The 14444-nt window shown below is 39.7% G+C and overlaps 1 protein-coding gene across 1 annotated transcript; it reads left to right on the top strand.

The window, feature by feature from the left end:
• Window positions 1-1884: 1884 nt before the first annotated feature.
• Window positions 1885-4140, top strand: LOC109789410 (uncharacterized). Its single transcript, XM_020348353.2, has 2 exons — window positions 1885-3072; window positions 3145-4140. Exons 1-2 carry the CDS (start codon window positions 1885-1887, stop codon window positions 4138-4140), a joined length of 2184 nt encoding a protein of 727 aa, XP_020203942.2.
• Window positions 4141-14444: the final 10304 nt, after the last annotated feature.

Genomic DNA, 14444 nt, shown 5'->3' with positions numbered 1-14444 from the left:
TCCAAAGAGAGCAGCAACCCCCCCTAGGGCTGATACCAACAAGTCTTGTAGGTATCATCGCAATCGGGGACATTCTACTAAAGAGTGTGCCGCCTTGAAGGATAGAATTGAAGACCTCATCAAGCAAGGGCAACTCCAAAATTTCATCGATCGGTCAAATACATCTCGGCATCGCTCATCTTACCAGTATCAGCAGCGAGACCGACCTGAGCGCTCAGATAGACATCGGCGTGAGCGCAGCAGGTCGCGAGATCGGAAAGGTGAGCAACAAGCATCGCATAGGCGTGTGATCAATACCATCGCAGGGGGCTTTGCCGGGGGAGGATCAACTTCGTCGGCTCAAAAGAGACATCTACGAGCGGTTAGGTCAGTCAATCATGTCGAACAACGTCCAAGTCGGCGAATGTCCGCTATTACATTTACTGACAAAGACTTTCAAGGAATTGACCCGGTTCAAGATGACCCTATGGTCATCAGTGTTGAGATCCATAATTGTATTGTGAAGAAAACACTCATAGATCAAGGCAGTTCGGCCGATATTCTGTACTGGAATACCTTCAAACAACTCGGCATCCCCGAGGAAGAGCTAACTCCTTACAATAAACTGCTTGTAGGATTTGCAGGTGAGAGAGTCAACACCAAAGGGTTTATCAAGCTCTCCACTCGGTTTGCTTCGACGAAAAGGAACATCGGGACATCCAGGTGAAATATATTGTTGTTCAAGCCAACACATCATATAATATTCTGCTAGGTCGGTCGTCACTGAATGCCTTGGGGGCCATTGTTTCTACCCCCCATCTTGCCATGAAGTTCCCCTCCGATAGGGAGAACATCCTCACCATACATGCCGATCAGAAAGCAGCTCGAGAATGCTACTTTGCAAGTCTCCGCCTACCTCCAGTTGAAGAAAGGCAAACAAAGGCAAGGCGTGTTCACGCGATAACTCCTCAGCTCTCAGAATCAGCTTCAAAATGGGACATTGATCTGAGGTTAAACGACGAGCGGGCAGAACCGATAGAAGAAAAGGTCCCTCTACAGGTCGGCTCGAACCCCTCCCAGGTTACTTATATCGGGATTGGTTTGTCACAAACAGAAAGAACTGCGTTGTGCAGGATAATCATCTCCAACAAAGATTTGTTTGCTTGGATGCCTTCGGACATGCCGGGCATAAATCCAGAGTTCATGTGTCACAAGTTGTCGATTTTCCGAGCAGCCAAGTCGGTTGCTCAGCAAAAAAGGAAAATGGGAATAGAAAGAAAGGTTGCTGTTGAGTCAGAAGTTGCCAAGTTGTTACAAGCTCGATTCATTCGTGAAGTGCAATACACTACTTGGCTAGCAAACGTAGTGATGGTTAAAAAACCGAATGGAAAATGGCGCATGTGCACGGATTACACCAATCTGAACAAGGCCTGCCCCAAGGATGCCTACCCATTGCCTAATATCGACCGACTGGTCGATGGGGCATCCGGACATAAATTATTAACCTTCCTTGATGCTTATTCGGGGTACAATCAAATCCGTATGCACCCGCAGGACGAGGTCAACATAGCCTTCATCACGGACTCGGCCAACTACTGTTATCGGGTAATGCCATTCAGACTAAAAAATGCGGGGGCAACCTATCAGCGGTTAATGGACAAGGTATTCAAAGATCAAATCGGAAAAAATCTTGAGGTCTACGTTGATGACATGGTGATTAAGTCAAATGATCTATGTACACATAAAGACGACCTTATGGAAGTTTTTCACCAACTTCGGAAACACGACATGAGGTTGAACCCTGAGAAATGTGTTTTCGGCATTGCAGGGGGTAAATTCCTCGGCTTCATGTTGTCAACCAGGGGTATTGAAGCAAACCCAGATAAATGTTAGGCAGTAATCGGCATGATAAGTCCGCGTAACATCAAGGAGGTTCAGCAGCTGTCAGGTCGCCTGACATCACTCTCTCGGTTTCTACCCTGTTTAGCCGAAACTGCAAAACCCATCATCAGGCTGCTGAAGAAAGTAAACAAATTCACATGGCCGGAGGAATGTCAAACAGCTTTTCAAGCTTTAAAACAGCGTCTCGGAACTCCTCCAATCCTTTCACAGCCCGACCCTACTTTGGACATCATTGTTTATATGTGCGTTTCGCACGAGGCTATCAGCTCGGTATTGATACAAGAAAAGGAGACCCAAATGCCTATTTACTTCATCAGCCGGATGTTACAAGAGTCGGAAGGGAGGTATCAGCTACTTGAAAAGGTTGCACTCGGACTTGTTCACACGGCTCGTAGACTTCGGCAGTACTTTCAGGGGCATAAAGTCGTGGTACGCACCGACTGCCCTATCGCTAAGGTTTTGAGAAAACCTGAGCTGGCAGGCCGCATGATGGCATGGTCTATTGAGTTGTCCGAGTTTGACATCTCATTCGAACCAAGGGGCCCGATAAAATCACAATGCTTAGCAGACTTTGTTAACGAATTGCAGTCGACAGGACTTTTTGAAAGTGATCAATGGACGATCCGGGTCGACGGGTCGTCTAATAACCAATGCAATGGGGCCCGTGTCATTCTTGAAGCACCGACAGGCATGGAACTTGAACAATCGCTGCGATTTGCGTTCAAAGCCTCTAATAACCAGGCCGAATATGAGGCATTGTTGGCAGGTTTGAGGCTAGCCCGAGAAGTGGGCGTCCGAAAACTAGTCTGTTGGACCGATTCAAAGGTCGTCTCAGAACAAGTAAATGAAAATTTTCAAGTTAAAGACGCCCACCTGTTGAAGTACTATCATACGTTCCGGAATATGTGCCAATTTTTTGATGAAGTAATTGTAAAGCACACACCCCGTGAAAACAATGAAAGAGCCGATCAGTTAGCCCGGTTGGCTACGAGCAGTGGTAAACCTGGACAGCTCCGAACCACTCTTCACCTCGAGCTCGCCGTTCCAAGTATCGACAGCACTGATTGTTTATCGGTCTCTAAGCCGTCACCAACATGGATGACTGATATCACCCGCTTCATTTCGGAAGGCGTTGAACCTACATGTCCCTCAGCTGCCAAAAAGCTTCGAACTCAAGCCGCAAGGTACTTGGTTGTGGGGGGGGGGGGACTTTATCGAAGAGGCTTTTTATCTCCCCTACTCAAATGCCTTGACCCCGAATAGGCCAATTATGTGCTGAGGGAAGTTCATGAAGGAATTTGTGGTTCTCACACCGGAGGGCGAACTTTAGCTGCTAAGGTACTTCAGGCTGGCTATTACTGGCCCACACTCAAGACCGATTGCATGGAATTCGTCAAAAAATGTGTCCAGTGCCAAAAACATGGCAATTTGATACATGCATCAGCCGAACAACTACACAACATCAATTCACCTTGGTCGTTCGCCCTGTGGGGAATGGATATACTCAGACCATTCCCAATGGCTAAAGGGCAATGCAAATTTCTGTTAGTTGCGGTGGATTATTTCAACAAATGGATTGAGGCCGAGCCTCTCGCCACTATCACAACACATAATCTTCAGAAAATCCTTTGGAAACACGTCATCACACGCTTTGGGATTCCTCATGCCATCGTCACTGACAACGGACTTCAATTCACAGATCAGAAACTCAACAAATTTCTTCAAGACTTGGGAGTCAAACACAGATTCACGTCGGTCGAACACCCCCAATCAAACGGCCAGGCTGAGGCCGCTAACAAAGTCATCCTCTCGGAATTGAAGAAGCGCTTGGGGGCAGCAAAGGGCGCATGGGCCGAGGAGCTCTCGGAAGTACTATGGGCGTATCGGTGTACACCTCAATCCACAACTCGAGAGACCCCTTTTCGACTAACATATGGCACCGACGCAATGATACCAGTTGAAGTCGGAGAACCTTCCTTTCGTCGAACACATTTTGACGAAGAGTCCAATGAGGCATCTTTACGAGCGAAAATTGATTTAGTCGAGGAAATACGCCCTCGGGCTCAGGTTATAGCCGAAGCATGTAAACAGAGGATGACACGAAGGTTCAGCTCTAACCTCACCAAAAGAAGCTTCAAGGAAGGGCATTTAGTGTGGAGAATACAGGGATCGGCAAGGCGCAATCCGCGGGAAGGCAAGTTGGCAGCTAATTGGGACGGCCCGTTTCGAGTTCGACAGTCTCGACAATGGCGCGTATAAGCTTGAAGAGCTCTCAGGCAAGATCATTCCACGAACATGGAACTCGTCCCATTTGAAGACGTACTATAGTTGACACTTTGTAACAATGTTCAAAGATGTAAATACATGGTGCACACTTTTCCTTGATCGGTCTTTTTTCCCCTTATAAAAAAGTGAAAAGGGGTTTTGGCCGACGAGGTTTTTAACGAGGCACACATCAATGAAATACAATTCAGCACATATGTCTAATCTTTCTTCAGTGTTTATTTTCTAAAAATGGCTTCACCCCCGAGTGACCCTACTCGGCCAAGGATGTGCCTTCGGAATACGCAGAAAGGCTTCCCTCCCGAGTGACCCCACTCGGCCAAGGACGTGCCTTCGGAATACGCATAAAGGCTTCCCTCCCGAGTGACCCCACTCGGCCAAGGACGTGCCTCAGACTTAATCTAAAAAGGCTTCCCTCCCGAGTGATCCCACTCGGCCAAGGACGTGCCTCAGATCTACTCTAAAAAGGCTTCCCTCCCGAGTGACCCCACTCGGCTAAGGACGTGCCTCAGATCTACTCTAAAAAGGCTTCCCTCCTGAGTGACCACACTCGGCCAAGGACGTGCCTCGGATCTACTCTAAAAAGGCTTCCCTCCCGAGTGACCCCACTCGGCCGAGTGAATCCATTCGGTGTTCTCTCAAAACGTAAGCAACTCCGAATGAGTCCATTCAGTCTTATTTCAAAAAGTAGGCAACGCCGAAGGAGTCCGTTCGGTATTGTCTCAAAAAGCAAGCAACACCGAATGAGTCCATTCGGTGTTCTCTCAAAATGTAAGCAACTCTGAATAAGTCCATTCGGTCTTATTTCAAAAAGTAGGCAACACCGAATGAGTCCATTCGGTCTTGTCTCGGAAAGCAAGCAACACCGAATAAGTCCATTCGGTTTTCTCTAAAAAAGACAACAATTCCGAAGGAGGTTACTAGGTTTTGTTCAAATTAATCTCGCTCGGTTCTTCCTAGGACGAATTGTTGAGTTATTAACTTATGCAATATATAGTTTTGCCCAAACTCCTCAGATTTAACAATTCAAAATCATACAGCACTAGTTCGGGAAATGAAAGGGAAAAACTCGCTTTTATTCAGAAGGTTCTAATGACCTTTCATACAAAAAAAAGGGGCTCTATCGGCCTATCAAACATTTAATCTTCGGGGTTCACGGGGGCATCCTCTCGAGTTTCCGGCTCGTCTTCTTGCTCACCATCCTGCTCGGGTTGCTCGTCCTCAGCCTCGTCATCCGAAGCACCTTGAGTTTCTTCCTCCTCAGGGGTGTTATTCGACTCATCATTGTCGGGCTCAGCCCCGGCAGACATTTCCCCGAACGACATAAAGGATCTCTGGTAAAAGTCCTTGGTAATATCAAACTCAAAGCCCTCACGAAAACGACCGAAGTATCGTGCTTGCCGAAGAGTGTGACGAAAACCGGCCTCATGCTGAGCCACTATGTGCCCTTTTGCCTCCACTTTAAACCTCTCCAGCTCGGCTTCGGCCTCTTCGGCTCGGCGCTTCCCCTCGTTTTCTACTTTTTAAAGGTCCAGCCGAAGAGTGTCGTTGTTGCGCCTCTGCACGTCTAGCTCAGCTGCGAGCTGGCGGTTTGTAGCAAGAACCCCTTCGGTCGTTGCATTGGCCTCGGCTATTGCCTTTTCAACATCCTCCAGCCTTTGCCTCAACTGCATCAACTCGCCGATTGGCCCCATGGCAAGTTGATTCACCAATGCTAACGACCGCGATTGTAACTCGCAGTAGTACTTCCACTTTGAAGCTGCGTCCAGCTGACCCAGCAACTCTCGGCCCTGCTCCGAGAAGGCCTCTAGCCAAACTAGCGAATCGGTAGAAACACCTTCACCCCAAAAAGCTCTAGACATCAACCCGGGAGGGACGCAAATTACCGTCCCACCTGGTGAAGACATCGTTTGTTTCGACCTCTTGGTTTTCTCAAGCCTTTCCTCGGCAGCTTTCCTCTTATGGCTCTCTTCGGATGCTCCTTTCCCTTTCTTCCCCTTTTTATGCTTGCGAGTCGGCGAGGGAGGGGTCCGAGTGTCCTGTTCTGGCCGAGGCGATGGAGCAACCGAGGAGCTACCCATAACCCCCGAAGCTTTAACCTGTTGCACCCAATTGGCAAGGAGGTCACAAATATTGAACTCGTTCGCACCACTCTTCACCATGATTCCTGCATAAGTAACCAAGTGAACATCAATATGAATTTAGCTTAAGGCCGAAATGAGAAAGTCACTTACCTATCAAATCGTAATCCCATCGGGACGAATCAACCAAGTTAATCAATGACCTCGTCGGTAAACGCCGAGGTAGTTGAAGCAAAAATTGGACGTTTTGTTGCTCTTTGGCTGTGAGAAGATCGTCCGGAACTTCATCATATGGCCGAGGGGCACGTGTCCAGTACAATGGAAACAGACTCTTGTCGTCAACACCAAAGAAGAACCGTCGTCCGTTCAGCCGAATGGTCACCCGGAAGAACCCAGCCTTGAAGTTCTTGTAGGACGATGTGAAGCTATCCAAAAGTTGTCGAGTCCCCACTCGGTTCAGAGATACCCACTTCGCCAAATCTGACGGCCGAGAAGAATAAAAGTAAAGAAAAAGTAAAGGAGAAGGCCTAATGTTTACACATCGGCATAGATGTTTGAACCCTTGAAGCTGCGCCCAGCTATTCGGATGAAGCTGGGTCGGCGCCACATTTAAAGCCCGGAGAACTCCCATCGTAAACTCATCAAACGGCAACTTCACCTTCAGGTCTCTCAGAAGACAGTCACACATGTAGAAAGACACCATCTTCTCGGCCTGTTTGTCCAAACAGACCATATCGGGATCGGGAAAAGCGTTGTTTCGGCAGGCACGAATCCCAATCGGGTATGGCTCTTCTCTAGCGTCGAAATACAAACACTTCATATACTCCAACAAGTTGGTAATCATCGTAGTATCTCGATAACGTGAGTAATACGAAGTCACCTCACCGTTCACCCGCTCATACTCGGGCACTTCAGATGGCCCATATCTTTGTCGATTAGAGACACGTCTCGTCCTAATCGGTGCCCCCTCACTACCACTGGTTGAAGCCTCCTCGAACGTGCTCGTATTCTCGCTAGATCGTCTCTCTTCACTCGGTGAATGCCCCGAAACACTGGACGACGACCCCTCGGATGATGACCGAGCCTCACTAGCCGAAGAACTCTCGGATGAACTAGCCATAAAAGCAAACTTACCAGCAATGTAAATTCAGGACGGTCACTCGGCGCGCGGTTGGATCTTCAAACGGGCTCGGAAAACGCAATTCGGCTGAGAGCGATACGCGTAAAAGGCCTTACCACTCATCACTATATATAGCAAAGGGAAAGGGCGGGAAAAATTCAAAAAGTTGAAAAATGTAACTGCCTAATCTTCAAGATCCAACGCTGGAGATCGTCCCAACCTCTCGACTACCCTATAACTTAACCGCATCTTTGTACCCTTGCAGAAGGTATCCCTCCCACAAGGCTAGGGGGCAAGTGTACTAGCACGGCCATTCGGCCACTTGGCTCGGCCATTCGGTCACCTGATGGTCGACACCCATTCGGCGCCCGAGTGGCCGAACCAGGTGGCCGATCAGCAACCAGATGATCCATAGATCCAGATTCTCACTAATAAAGAGTTAAGGATTCCCTCTAATTAAGGATTAAGAGTTAATCACACCAATAAACCGATTAAAGGCGTATTACCTAATATGGTAATCCTGCCACAGGGCCCAGGGAGGTCAGGGCCCATAAATGTCAGTATAAATAGCTCATGTCACGAGATAACGTCACTGTTCATTAATTACTATCGATATCTGTGCTTTGTCCTGACTTGAGCGTCGGAGTGCCTTTTGCAGGTACCTCCCCCTCACCGGAATACTCGATTGGAGCTCTCGTTCGGCCCTCAGAATACAAGAAGATTACTGGTGTGTCATTTCGACAGGTACAATGCTCAATATTTCTACTTTATTGGTGTATTGATCTCGTAAATTGTCTCTTTTTATTCCTCTAAATTAACTTTGTTAGACTTTTTTTTTCTTTTTTTTTTTTCTCGATGGGATAGATAGAGTACCCTCTGTACACTGTTTCTAACAATATTTTTCTTATAAAAAAATCTTCTAAATTAATATCCCTTGATATCTGTATCATGTATGCGTCTTTGCCCTTTTTATCCTAATTTAATATTTAGTAACATGCCAAACTACATTCTTCTCCATTGAGATTCCTTCATTTTATAGTACTGTAGCATTATTTGCACATCCTCTCTGTGATAGGTATGAAGACTAGAAATTTATATCATGATGGAATTCCCTCGTGCAACTTAATTAGACAGAAAATGCGCAATCGTGGCCATTTCAAGCACTGGCTTGAGGTTAAGAAAATTGTATAGGAATAGGACCTAATAATTGGATAGCAAAATGAATCTCCGTTCAAACTATATGCAAGACAGTGCAATTGAGACCATTAATTGAGATAGATGCACACTAAAGCGTGATTAGCGCGGCGGAAAAGTTGGTTTAATTTATTATCTATTATTTATTTATTTTTATTAAGATGGTAAGAGAACCACATTCTCATGATTATTGGCAAGGAAGTGTAGATCTTGAAATCAAGTATCATTGTTCACTTAGTGATTTGTCAAAGTTTAATAATGATGAGTTTGATCTAACACTTTACTTGTCAAACTAAAGATTAACAAATGTTCACTTTAAGAATTTCACCTCTAATGTCAAGAGATCTCCTTGAATAAGTATGTTTATCAAAGTAAGATTTATGATTATAGAAGATGTCAAATTCGCGTTATGAGTGCATTGAAAATTTTTCTTGCTACACATAATTAAATATTATTATTATTTTCATGTGATCAAATTGTCAAAATAATACTAGTAAGTCGTTAATTCAAGTAATATTAAACTTAATATTTTTAAGCAAAATTTTACATTTGAATTTCATAGATAAAAAAATGATTAAAAAAAATTTTACTAAAAATATTCAACTAAATTTTTTATAGAGATTAATATGATAGATATTTTGTATAATAACATAATTATATAAAAATTAAAATAATTGATTGGAGCAAAATGGCATAATGTGAACGAAGATCTTGACAGACATTGGGCCCAAGATGGAGGCTTTGGTTGTTAAAGTAGTCTATCATTCTCAGCATCGTTATTTTATTCACAAAAACCGAAAAGCCTTTGATTTATATATGATGTATTAAGGTTGTGGGCCAAAGGACTGTCATGAGGTTGTGCTTTTGCATCAAATTTTCCTTTGTAATGATGGGGTTCTTGCTTTTGCTTTCATTCCTTTTCTTTTGCACATTTAGGCATGGACTTGTACAGTTACCCTGTTTTTCTCTTTTAAATTTGACTAGTATATATGTTATTGTTATTTTAAATTTAACCTTTAAAAGTCCAAGAAGTAGATCAAACTGTGGATAATTCAATTTATTATTAGAGATAAAAATAGAGAAAGATGAAGAAAAATATAGGTAAAACTTATTTAAAATCATATTCTTTTCTATAGACATGATTTAACAAAATATTATCATGTCATCGTTTGATTTATTTCAAAATATACATTACTAATATGCGATAAGAAAAAAAAAAACTTGTTGTTTTCAGTAAAATATGGATAAATAATATTAATTTTTTTATTTTAAAATATGAAAATATTAATATAAACTAAAATTTAAGTGTTTTTAGTGTCTATAAAATAATTAAACTTTAATTTTAGTCTTTCTCTCTCTCTCTCTATATATATATATATATATAATTTTCACTTTCATCCCTCAAAAAGTTAAAATTACTGTTTTGGGGTTCCTACTACAGTATCAATTGATTAACTACTACTTATAAATTATATCTAATAAAAGTTAATTCAAGTTATCATTCTATCATTTCTACGAGACACCTTATAGTGTTTGTAGTACAATGGTATTCTTAAAATGAATTTAGTCCATAGAGTTGATTTTAAATATCTAAAAAATAGTTTTTATTGTGAAAAATATTTATTACATTTTTGTATTTGCAATATAAGAATTTGTTCCTCATTAAAATCCCTTTACTTTTATGTGACATTTGATATCCAGAAATCATTCATTTCTAATTAAATCACTTTCTTCAGAATCAGATTTCTAGATAGGTTTATGAAATTCATATATTTGATTACTGTTAAACTTTCCTGTGAATAATGTGTTTACAACCGATTACTATAAAGAAGTTTAGTAAAACTTTACGGGAAAGTTCTATTTCCACCTATAAAAGATAGAAAGTTTTACTCACTTATTAACAAATTAGCACACGCCCTGGAAATCTTTTATACATCAGACATGTTTTTATTCTCTCATATCAGACATGGAAAACTTTTGTTCTATGCCATGTCTTGAAAATAATAAAGCATTCCTCACTGTAAATGTCACCTTATTAATTGTTTATAATCAATCCTAAAGGCTGATGTTTAAAAAGCCAATAATAATGAATTAATACAGACAGCAACAAAAACAAATATAATGATCAATACATTTTTTATACTTAAATATTCAAGTACTTGTAACAAAAAAAAAAAGGTGAAAGTACATAATTAAAAGCTTTATAAATTAATTTATGAATTAGTGTAGTGGTTAAATATTCTGTATTTAAACATTGTGATGACAATATATATGTTTAGTGAAAAATCTTGTATTCAATTCTAGCTAGTTGTATATAAAAACCCTTCTGATCAACCAAAATTATACTACCACAAGTGAGATTAGTCTATGATGCCTTAGTGGGTTGTAAGATACACATGCCAAAGGAATTTTTTATTTTTTATTTTTACAGAAGCTTTGTAAACTACTTAGAGCCAAATATTTTCAACTAAACCATTTTAAAAATACTATTTAACTTACTTAATAAATAGTTATACATTTAACCTAATATGTATAATGCAATATCATCATATTAATTCTCTTATAAATTCTCCTACTACTTATAGTAAAAAATATTAAATGAAAATTTAAAAATATTTAATAACTTCAAAAAATAAATTGCGTTTAATACCCACCTTATAAAATAAATAAAGGATATTAAAAGAATATTGTAGGAAAATTCATAATAATTCTAATCTAAAATAGAGCTTGTTCGGATTAATTTATCAATAATATAAAAGAAAAAATATTTTTTTCTTAAGTTTAAATTAGTTTATGACTAAATTAATTTATAAAAGTTATCTCATATTAACTTTTAAAAAGAATTAACTTATATATAATAAATTAATTTAGGCTCATAAAGAAATTTATATTTTATTTCATTTTCCTTTTTTATGTGTGTTTTTTTTATATAAATTTATCGGAACAGATTTATATACTAATCGTATACTAGTTTCGACAACAAAAATTGCTAGTTTGTCAGGTATGTTTCTTAACTAAGAATTTAGATATGAAATTATAACAAAAAATATTATTTTATTCATAAAGGTTCATCACAAATCACTGATATAGTAAAAATTGAAATACAGTATCTTTAATTAAAACTTTATTATTGTGGCTATAATTTTTCTCAATGAAAGAAATCCGTCCCGTTTCCATTCACACCTCACTGTATAACAAAATTGGTGCAAATAGTTTGAGTTATTATGGACAATAATTACCCAAACGTATACTTCGACAACATGATTGAACTTGGATATAATGGCCTCAGCAATCATCAGTGAAATCTATGGATTGGATGCGCACGCGCGTCTACATTGCATTCATTGCCAAGATATACTACTACCTGTTATCAATTCCAAAATAATAATAATTTATTTTTAAAAGAACAACGACCTATTCTAATTTATACAGCTATATAGATAATGGATATATCGCAATTATCATGAAGGAAAATAGGGCAAGTGAAATTGAGTTCAAAGCAATTACTAATTAATTTATATATATATACTAACGCTAGGCATGGCAACGGGGCGGGGCGGGGCGGGTTTTATGTTCCCCGCCCCCGCCCCCGTAAATTTAAATCGTCCCTGCCTGCGCCCCCGATACTCGTTGGGGGTAAAATCTGGGTTCTCATCACCGCCCCCGGCGGGGTTCGGGTTTCCCCGTCCCGTCCCCGCCCTCGCTCCTATTTTTTTTCTTCTTTTTTTCTTCTTTTTTTCTTTTAAATAAATATGAATAATTTTAAAAAAATAAAAGAAAAGAAAAATAATATAAATTTTTACATATAAATATTTTTAATTTTGGTTTATATATATATAAAAATAATTTTTAATTATATTATTAAGCGGGGCGGGAGTGGGGGCGGGTATGGGTGCGGGGGCGGGGACGATTTTATCAATTGAGGAAAACCCGAACCCGAACCCGATAAACACAGGTTTTCCCCGTCCAAATCGGGGCGGGTTCGGGCGAGTACCCACGGGAACGAGTTAGATTGCCATGCCTAACTAACGCTACCACACAATGAGTAATGAGGCCTATTGGGAAAAAACTCAAGTTCCATATCGACTAGAGATTAGGCAATTGAATAATATATAAGTGGAAAGCAACTCTCACCTTATAAGCCGGTTTTGTAGGGTTGAGTTAGGCTTAATCCACTATTCTAAGATGGTATTAGAGCCATTTAGATCTACTTTAAAAAATGGGTCACCCACCATTGATGCATGCCTCATAGGCATGAGGGGGTGTATTGGGAAAAACCCAAGTCCCGCCAATCCTAGATCATTATAAAGGGTCACCCACCATTTATCCACGTACCAAGCCCAATAGTACTGGACGTGAGGGGGTGTATTGGAAAAAAACTCAAGTCCCACATCGACTAGAGATTAGGCAATTGAATAATATATAAGTGGAAAACAATCCTCACCTTATAAGCCAGTTTTATAGGGTTGAGTTAGACTTAATCCACTATTCTAAGAAGGCCAACTCATTTCCGTTGTAAATCTCATCTAACGTGGTTATATAAGGTACAAAGTCTATATGGCTCAAGATAACCTTTCATAATGTGAAAAGTGAAAACCTTTATTCAAACATAGGAAATAATAAATTCAGATGGGTCCTCTACATAAATTCTCATCCCGCCACTGAATTATGGACACATGGAATACAATCATAATGAACTAAAACAAAATGTGATGGAAAAGTAAAAGTATATCTAGCTAATTAAGATTAATTAAGGTCATTAGTTGTGTATTGGATGATCCGGAGACGATCCTTTATGCATGCATATACATTATTAATTAGCATCTTCTTTAAAATGAATGAGCATTCTATAATTAGACTTTTATTAGTGTGAAGGTGAACTTGATCCGAAAAGGATGAAGGAAATCAAGAATGAAGAGGAAGAGAGAAACTCAAGGAAGCATGCTAAGTCTTCAGTGCCACAACACTGAGAAACCTAGTGCATTTAGGAGAAAGTGGAGATGCTTTTTGGATAGGCAATGCCACTACCCTAAGCAAAGAAAATAGAGTAATGAGAACTAATTGGATTAAAAATTACATTGGAATTAATTAAGAATAGAGTGAAGTTTTTCCTTTTGCATTACTAGTGAAAAGAAAATGTGTTTGATTATTCTTCTTTATACCTTGTTTATTTTGCCCTATCTTTCTTTACAAGTAGATCTTATTAAGATCAACACCCCAATTAAATAAAGTTAAAACAGTGAATTAATGCCTATATGTTTGCTAAGATAGAAAATGATTGACTTAAACTTTCCTTTAAAGTTGAAAATTTTAAATTTTTAATAAAATAATTTAAATACTCACTTAATATATACTTAAAAAATTAATTTATTTGAAACAATATATTGCACTTTCACATTATTATTTATTACTACTTATTTAAATCATTATAATGTGCACAATTGACAATATTTTTCAATTAAAAACAAAATGAAAATACTTTCCCTTCAAATCACGAAGTGTTACCTTCATGTAGTCTACATTTGCGTGCTTTAATGGTACCAATCCGAACCTTTCCTATAAAGTGCAATAAAAATATTCATCACACCATGTTCCCATAAAGTGCAAAACTGCTATTGAATACCCTGAAAAATGTATTTTATATATAGGTATAACTAGAAAATTTTATAATTAATTAAAGTAGTATTAAAATATTTCCACCCATGAATTATTCCACTATAATGTCCAATGCCTTAGTGAAAACTTACTATTCATGATATTATGGTAGTTAAGATTCTACTCTCCGTCTCCGAGTTACAATCTATACAGAAATCAAATATCAATATGGCAGTGATTGATTTTAGGGCAAACGTACAAATGTAAATTTAGGTTTGACAATATCATAT

Source organism: Cajanus cajan, chromosome 3, assembly GCF_000230855.2.
Source record: "Cajanus cajan strain Asha chromosome 3, NIPB_CcT2T_4, whole genome shotgun sequence".
NCBI lineage: Eukaryota > Viridiplantae > Streptophyta > Magnoliopsida > Fabales > Fabaceae > Cajanus > Cajanus cajan.
This window is presented reverse-complemented; position numbering and strand designations above follow the sequence as displayed.

What these genes read in the sequence shown, in the direction of transcription:
- LOC109789410 (XM_020348353.2), top strand. Translation starts at nt 1,885, where the DNA reads ATGATAAGTCCGCGTAACATCAAGGAGGTTCAGCAGCTGTCAGGTCGC. An exon ending in CTCAAGCCGCAAGGTACTTG is followed by an intron (nt 3,073 to 3,144) that starts GTTGTGGGGGGG and finishes GACCCCGAATAG; the next exon opens with GCCAATTATGTGCTGAGGGA.